Genomic DNA, 8,587 nt, shown 5'->3' with positions numbered 1-8,587 from the left:
AACCCAACCCAACTGTTGTGCTATTTTCTCGTAGGTTTTTTTGACACTCGCTATTTTAATCACTGTTCCCATATAATATATTCATTCATACTTAGACAACTTTGCTTTGATTCCACTCTTTATCTATATTAGTTGGAGTACTGGATCTGGATCGAGCCTTGAGAAACGGTTTCGCAATTGAAGGATAAATCGGGTAAGTGCTTTCTGATGCAGCAAGACTAACATCAGAAGCAGCGAAAAAGGAACAACAGACAATAACTGGTAAATCCTACTAGTATTTATAACATGGAATTGTTATATTTACAATAATGAATTCAAATTTGTTTTGTATTTATCTATTTTTTCATGAAATGAGTGCAGGCAAGAATAAACAAGAAATAAAACAATAATATATATTTTATTACAATACGTAATTGTCTATAAATTAAATAATTTAACATTAAATAAATGACATCGCTATCTAGTGTCGATTGTCGCTACTATTTCTTCAGTCTGTTGGTCATATTTATTTAGTTTTCAATGAAGTCGTATAGATGGCGACAATACTTAAAAAAACTATTAAAATTTATGTATGTTTATTAAAACATTAAATAGCAGCTCAATTTATTCCTTAAAAGACATAATTATCACTGTAAATATATATATATATAATCCTTCTCATCATTTATAATCCTACTGATCAACCGCTTCTTTTCTGTTCTTAATATCAGAGTATGAAAGAATCGAAGATAAGCTGCCAGACATAGATTGAGGTATTGTCAAATCCTTGCATCGAGGGTAGCGATCTGTAAGATTAATCCGTTAATATAAATACGCTGTACTAATAAACCCAAAAAATATATTTGTAAGAAATATGTTATGTACTTTATGTAATTAAATCTGAATACCCATATGTAAAAACATAAATTCCGGTGTCAGAACAATTAAAATAAATAAAATTAAAAAAAAGCATTACTGAAGGCTTGTACGTTCGTAATTTAAAATAACGTAAATTTAATTTATTTAGCTGCGGAGAGGATTGATAATAATTGGCATTACTCGTGTGAAGGTTACATTAAATTCAGTCATCATCGATCACTTATTAAACTAAACTTAGTGATCTTATACAAGAAACCCCATTGTCTGAATACTTTAGGTAAAAAATAATCATAGGGAAGAAGAGATGAGTTGATGAGAGCTTGTTTATTAATGTAGCCTAGTAATTGTCTTTGGTATTACATAATATATCACTATAAACATACCATCTATTTCATAGCTACCACCTTTAAAATAGTGCTTCATCTTTTTTCTGCTTGCAAAAATTATAATATACACAGAAAATGGTGCTACTAAAATTAGGCCTAGGAGAAGAAAATACACCCAGAATGGATATCTGAAAAAAAATGGTGATTTAAAAAACATAAGTATGTGTCTGAATTGATGAATGAAGATAGCAGTCGTACGCTGAAACAACTAGCGCCCAATCCTAATAAACTATCTCAATCCGTTTTTGACCATCTGAGATAGAACTCTTAATCCAAATATTGATAAAAGTGTGCCAATAACCAATCGACGGATTGTAAAACCATCTGTCGATACAAGCTATCCATGGTAGTTCGGATCGGTGTATGTGGATAGACTTTTGTATGAGAATTACAATTACAGTTTTAAACATTTATGTTTTAATATTTTTTTTACGGTTTCATTTACTTTCTTTGTTTTACATTGATTATCAAATATTAGTGTAAAGAGCGAAGTGTATTCTATCCGTCGTCAAAAATTGATTGTCTTCGTAGGGTTTACTTATTATGTAGGATACTGATAGGAGATCGATCGACTGTCACTGTGGATTAATTATTATAGGGTTCGGGTGTAGGCCAACACTGCTTTTGATCCGTTTAGCACAACGTTACACGGTTTAAAAGTAAGCTAAGACTGATATTATAGTAATTTATAAATGAATCGACAAATTGTACTAATAATTAATTTAAAATGTATGTTCATAAAAAGAAACAGTACGCCTGATGCCAACCAACGTTTATGTAAGTAAATTTTTTTTTCGTTTTATTTTGCTGAATTCTTTACATTATAGGCTGTTAAAATTCGAAAAAAGTACTATCTTACAATGCGTAGGTAAAAAGTATTAGAATAGTTACCCTGCATGCTCGTCTTTTGTTTGTTTTAATAGTTCTTCTTTGTCTGTGGTCGAAATATTGTCAGTTGATATATCATCATAATAGATTACAGAATTATCTATACTCGTTGTTGTATTCATGTAGTTTGTACTATTTGTATAATTTTCCGTAGACGTACTGTCTTCTACCGTTGTTGTCCCTTCCGTGCGATATATTTTAATACAATCCACACTGTTGCAACATGGATAATCACACACACATTCAGGTTCCACACATGTATTATTACATAAGTCACAGTCAGGAACACAAATTTCACCGTCTATTGCTCGAATGTCTTGTTTATATCCTGAACTACAATTACACACATTTGGTTGCACACAGATGCCCTCTCCACAAGGTGTTTTACATAACGCAGTACAGGTTGAGTTATTTTTGACCCAACCATCATCACATTCACAAACATCAGGAGCAACGCATCGTCCATGATCACATTCTGCACAATAAGGAGTGCAGGAACCATTTTCAGCTTTCACATACCCAGTTTCGCACAGACACTCATCTGGCCCAATACAAGTACCATTTTGACAAAGGATTGTACAAATTGGTTGACAAACACCAGAAACATTGGACCAACCATCGTCGCATTCACACGTATTTGGAGCAATACATTTGCCATGATCACATTCTGCACAATAAGGAGTGCAGGAACCATTTTCAGCTTTCACATACCCAGTTTCGCACAGACACTCATCTGGCCCAATACAAGTACCATTTTGACAAGGGATTGAACAAATTGGTTGACAAACACCAGAAACATTGGACCAACCATCGTCGCATTCACACGTATTTGGAGCAATACATTTGCCATGATCACATTCTGCACAATAAGGAGTGCAGGAACCATTTTCAGCTTTCACATACCCAGTTTCGCACAGACACTCATCTGGCCCAATACAAGTACCATTTTGACAAGGGATTGAACAAATTGGTTGACAAACACCAGAAACATTGGACCAACCATCGTCGCATTCACACGTATTTGGAGCAATACATTTGCCATGATCGCACGCGCCGTCGCAGTGCGGTATACAAGTTTTATTTTCTACTTTATATCCTTCAATACATGTACATTCGTTTGGTGCAGTACAGTTACCATAATATCCACAATCACTATCACAATGTGGTACACATTCATCTTCAGACTTTTTGAATCCAGCGACGCATTGGCAAACTTCTGGGCTAACACATGTTCCGTGTGTACATCCCTTAAAACAATATGGTGCACAAGTATTGTCCTCAGACTTACGATAGCCAATATTACATTCACAGGTATCTGGTGCGATGCAAGTCCCATTTATACAGGGCTCATTGCAAATTGGTTGACATGTTTTGTTTTGAAAAACGTATCCGAAGTCACATTCGCATGTTTCTGGCGCACTACAATGGCCTCGTCCACAATCATTTTTACAGGATGGCAGGCATTCATAGGTGCTGTGAGTTTTGAAGAAATAACCATCGTTGCACTTGCATTCTCCCGGTTTGTCACAATAGCCATTTTTACAAGCTGGTATACAAATAGGATTACATTGGATGCTGTAAAAAAATAAGTCATTATAAAATAAATTATCTATACTATAATATTATAAAGAGGAAAGGTTTGATTTTTTGTTTGTTTGTATGAATTGAATAGGCTCCGAAACTACTTGGCAGATTTGAAAAATTCTTTCACTGTTGGAAAGCTACATCATTCCTGAGTGACATAGGCTATATTTCATTTTCAAAAAAATAGGCATCCTTACTAAAATTACGATAACATTAACATTTGTTTATTATTTGATACAATTCTAACAGATGGCGCTGAGTTAAAGGTAGTAGTTTGGCAAGACGACGTTTGCCAGGTCAGCTAGTACTCAATAAATATTGTTGAAACAAATGAAATCGTGCAAAACCTCGGTTTAAACAATTTTTTTCTTCTGATAAATATAAATAGAACTAAACATTTTGGGTAGGCTGTACTTTTTGATTCATAACTTTTAAGCCTACTAATATTTTAAATATATAACTTTTCTAGTTTTGAATTAGATTACACGAAATCTATTATTAATCAACAAAGAAAAATAAATGTGTCGGGACACTTTCAATTATTACTATTTATATAGTTTTGGTGACGATTTCAAATAAGAATGATACTTTTAGAACGTTTTTTTTATATTCTGCTGCTCAAATTGTCGCGCGGTTTCTGAAAACAGACAGTTTTGCGCCCCACAGTTCATTTCAGGGACACTGGGACACTTAATTGGAAAAATAGACAGTCGCGTTCTGAACGGGACGTCAGGTCACGTTAGTCGAACACCGGGTTAGGATAGAAATTTATATTATGTCATGGTCTAACTTAAATAATTTATTACAGTGTAAACTCTTTATAACGTTATCCTTTATAACGATAAACTCTCTATAACGTTGGAGTGAGCCCAAGTTGGTTGGTTTGCGTTAAAACTCACATATTGAAACACTCTTTATAGCGATACGCCATTCTCTATTTTTATTTATAAAACATACAATAGATTAACTAACTACCATAGGCACTAACAAAAATATAAATTTTGATTTTTTTGCATTCAAATCAAATCAAAATATCTTTAACGTCAAGAAAAACAAATTAAAATTATTGTAAATTACATTTACAACCAGTTCACAAGTCAAGGGCGTAGAGCGGGTAAGAAGAAATGGCAAGAAACTTTACGCCACACTTTTCGATCGCCAAGTTTTTTATACAAATTGTTTGAACTGGAGCAAATCAATCCCAAGGATTAGGATCATTTAAGTATTCGGCACATTTATAAAAGGCTTTATTAATTAATTTACTTTTAACAAGGGTTTTGAATTTATTTAGTGACAGTTCTCTAATTTCGCTTGGGAGTTGGTCGTAAAAACGAATACAATTTCCATACAAGGAGTGGTTTATCTTCTGGAGCCTGGTTGGTCGCACACTCAAATTAGTTCTATTATGCGTATTATACTGGTGAAAGACACCATTTGTTTTAAAATCGTTTAAGTTTTTTTGTACATACAACAAGGCTTCAAGAATATTTTAACCGGATTCAAAAGGAGGTATGTAAGAAATAAATTATCTAACACATACTTATCTTCTAGTTCGTCATTATCCATTTGAATATAACCATCGCAACACGTCTTCTTATTTTCGACAAAAATTTTCTGGAAACATTTAAAATAAGCATTTTAAATTATGATAATTTATTGAGTCATGCTATGTTAATAGCGTAGCGACGTGGAATTTTATCTAATTTCCTGAAGTTTGAACATTTTATTCGCATAAGGAAATATATTTTATCTACTCTTGCTGGCTTATTGTTACTTAACACATATATGGGCAACCACTGTCCCGCGGACCGGATCCGGTCTTCTGTAAGAAATGATCCGGCCCGCGAGACATTTTGAAAAATACCCAATCAAAAAATATTACATTAGGTACATATACTCACGAGCGACACATCATAAGATTTCTATAAAACATACCTAGAAAAAAACATTAGGATTTTCCTCAGCTCAGGAAAATCCCATTTGTGCGTTTGGCAGTACTTATAAATGCGATATAATGCAAACTAAATTGCGTTTTTGAACAATTTCAATTTAACGAATACGAAATACTTAAATATAGCATTTTTTAAATTTAATTTGTCATTTTAATTAATTGTACTATAAAAACATTGTCGTATTATTTCGCGTCTAATATATATCCCAAAATATATTATCACTACTTTAAAATGCACTCTGTACTTTTAAACTCGGCCCGCGAAGGTATTTGCACGCTAAATTTGGCCCTGAACATGTCATAGGTGGCCCGTGGCCCATACCTGCTTTAACACATCAAATAAGTAAAGTCAAACGTTACGATATAATTAAATGTATTGCGTACACTTCATTCCTTTGTAAAGAGAGAACAGCATATTTTGTCCCCTCATTTTTTTACTAATAGTTTAGAGTCTAACCTGGACCCACTTGCTGTCTACATAGGTAGCTAGCCTCGACCTCGTACAACTCCCATACCAGCATTGGGCACGATAATTTTCCCTGTACGTCTTCACATAAGTTTGTGGAACCCATCGACTGCTCCTGTGGAGAAACAACTTTGTTAAATTTACATATTTTAACATCTGATATTACTGAGAGCGTAGCCGGTAAACGGTATAGTTAATAAATAATGTGCCATAGGTTATATACATATATTATATATACTATAGTATAATATTGTCGTATATTATCTTTTGAAACATTGGGAGACCACTGAAAAGCGTCTGCGCATATGAAATCTTAAAAGTTGCTGACAACGTTTACGTTTTATTTTTTATTATTCTGTGGCTTCTATTTTATTATAATTATAGTTTGTAAGTACATATACGTTGTAATATCCCATATTACACATCATGAAAACATAGGCATTTGCCCCACATAAGTGTTTGTTATGTCTGTTTAAGAACATGTAGCGTAACTTTTAGGTTTGGACCTCAGAACTCTGAACAATGTGATGATTATTTCCCATAAACATTTGTTTTTAAGTAATAGACAAGTAGGTGATGATCCTGTGCCTGACACACGACATCGACTTTTTGAGTCTAAATCATTGTGGGGAATGTTTTTTTTTTTCGCCGTTCGAACGAATCATAAAGCCAACGGCAATATCACTCATGTCATTTTTTTTAACATAAAGCAGGTGTAAATTAACTTTATCAGGGTGATAAATATGTAGAGAACCGTGAAACTAGAAATTGTATTTAAATATATGTTAATTAACGAAAATGACTGGTTGCTATCGTTAATCGAACGAAGTTTTCTTTTCTTAGACAAATTTACTAAACTATGGACAAATACTAAAAAACTTTATAACGTTTGAGGCACCTAAGTCAAATACCTCTTTACCTAATTAAGACATAAATGATTAGCAGTTTATAAGTAAACAAAATTTTCTAAACCAAAAATCTTGGCAATTAACAAGAGTGGCGGAGAGTTTATTGCCAATTCTTCTCCTCCGTTCTACGTAAATGTAAAATTAGAAGCATTTAATATGTATTTCTTTATTAAATAAATGATTTTTAATTTTAACTGATAAAATGAAAACCTTAATTAAAACGAGATGTACTTACATTACTCTCTTGGTACACACTTGGCATTCTACCGATATAAGTGAGCCTAAAAGAAATAAAATGCGATACATTTTTAACACTTAACTATTCGCGAAATACATGATAACTGATGAGCAGTAATTGCTTCGTAATGACGAATTAGTGTAGGACAACCATGGTGCTAATACATTTCTTGTTCAGATTTCTTACGCTTTTTCAAATTATTTCGTTTGTTAGGTAATCGTTTATTAACAAATCTTTAATTGTACGAAGCTCAACATGTGTTATATCTAAGGAATTGTGATTGAAGGGAACTATTGTAAGAAAAATAATGTGATGTGATGATGATGAGTGCATGAAGTGGGGAACTTTAGACAAGAATTTAATTAAAACAACTATATATATAAGAAAAGTCAGTGTTGGACTAGTGCTGTGCACCAATGGACTTTCTAAGAGAGCATTTATAATTCGAAGAACGGTAACGGAAAATATCGTGAGGAAACCGGCTTGTCTTAGACCCAATAAATAAGCCTGATCACCTACTTTTAGCCTGACAAATTTTTAGATTGACAAATGATCACGATCAACAGATACAGGAATCACAGGCTCAGATCTAAAAAGGTTGAAAGGCCACTGATTTTTTTTTATAGAACAGGGGGCAAACGGGCAGAAGGCTTGAACCTGATGTTAAGTGATACCGCCGGCCATGGACACTCTCAATGCCAGAGGGCTCGCGAGTGCGTTGCCGGCCTTTTAAGAATTGGTATATTTTTTTTATATACATACAGATTTTATTAATCGAAGAATTCCTATGATATTTATCAATTTATGCCGGAAAGAAATCGCGTTTCAGAATTTGTTCGTGACATATTTATAATCATAGATTTTTCAATTCAAATAATAGTATGAGATGACTTAGTAAGAATATTATACCGGCTTTCTAAATATGTATTTAGTTAAAAAATATCCTGCCTTAGCTAGTACAATTTAGAAACAGTTCGTACCATTTCTTGAAAGGCTGGCAAACGCACTTGTGAGGCTTTGCCCCCTGTTATTTATACATTTATTTCGTAATCCTAACAAAAAATATATATAAGAATAACACTAAAAGTGTAGCTAGAGATGGAATACATAATATTATTTAACTACAAAAAAGTTCAAAAATAAAATTGAAAAAAATCAAAAGAAAGTATACAAATTTTGGCGTTCTAGATAGACTTGTTAATTAATTCTTATCTATTGTACTAATTAATTGTAAGGACTGGTTAAAAGGAAAACGAGAAGAAAATAAATTTACATACCATTACCAAAACGGTGTAATACAATCTGACA

At 33.0% G+C, this 8,587-nt stretch overlaps 1 protein-coding gene across 1 annotated transcript; it reads right to left on the bottom strand.

Moving 5' to 3' along the window:
- Positions 1–401: 401 nt before the first annotated feature.
- LOC111004052 (von Willebrand factor D and EGF domain-containing protein-like) lies at positions 402–7,637 on the bottom strand. Its single transcript, XM_045631777.1, has 6 exons — positions 7,277–7,637; positions 6,125–6,248; positions 5,257–5,330; positions 2,136–3,707; positions 1,242–1,372; positions 402–785 (listed from the first exon to the last, which is right to left on the bottom strand). Exons 1-6 carry the CDS (start codon positions 7,345–7,347, stop codon positions 673–675), a joined length of 2,085 nt encoding a protein of 694 aa, XP_045487733.1. The 5' UTR covers positions 7,348–7,637; the 3' UTR covers positions 402–672.
- Between the last annotated feature and the right edge of the window lie 950 nt (positions 7,638–8,587).

Source organism: Pieris rapae, chromosome 2, assembly GCF_905147795.1.
Source record: "Pieris rapae chromosome 2, ilPieRapa1.1, whole genome shotgun sequence".
Lineage (NCBI taxonomy): Eukaryota > Metazoa > Arthropoda > Insecta > Lepidoptera > Pieridae > Pieris > Pieris rapae.
Note: the sequence above shows the minus strand (reverse complement) of the source record. Positions and strands in the feature narration are given on the sequence as shown.

What these genes read in the sequence shown, in the direction of transcription:
- LOC111004052 (XM_045631777.1), bottom strand. Translation starts at nt 7,347, where the DNA reads ATGTATCGCATTTTATTTCTTTTAGGCTCACTTATATCGGTAGAATGC. An exon ending in GTGTGTACCAAGAGAGTAAT is followed by an intron (nt 6,249 to 7,276) that starts GTAAGTACATCT and finishes GTTTCTCCACAG; the next exon opens with GAGCAGTCGATGGGTTCCAC. An exon ending in TGGTAGCTATGAAATAGATG is followed by an intron (nt 786 to 1,241) that starts GTATGTTTATAG and finishes TTAATCTTACAG; the next exon opens with ATCGCTACCCTCGATGCAAG.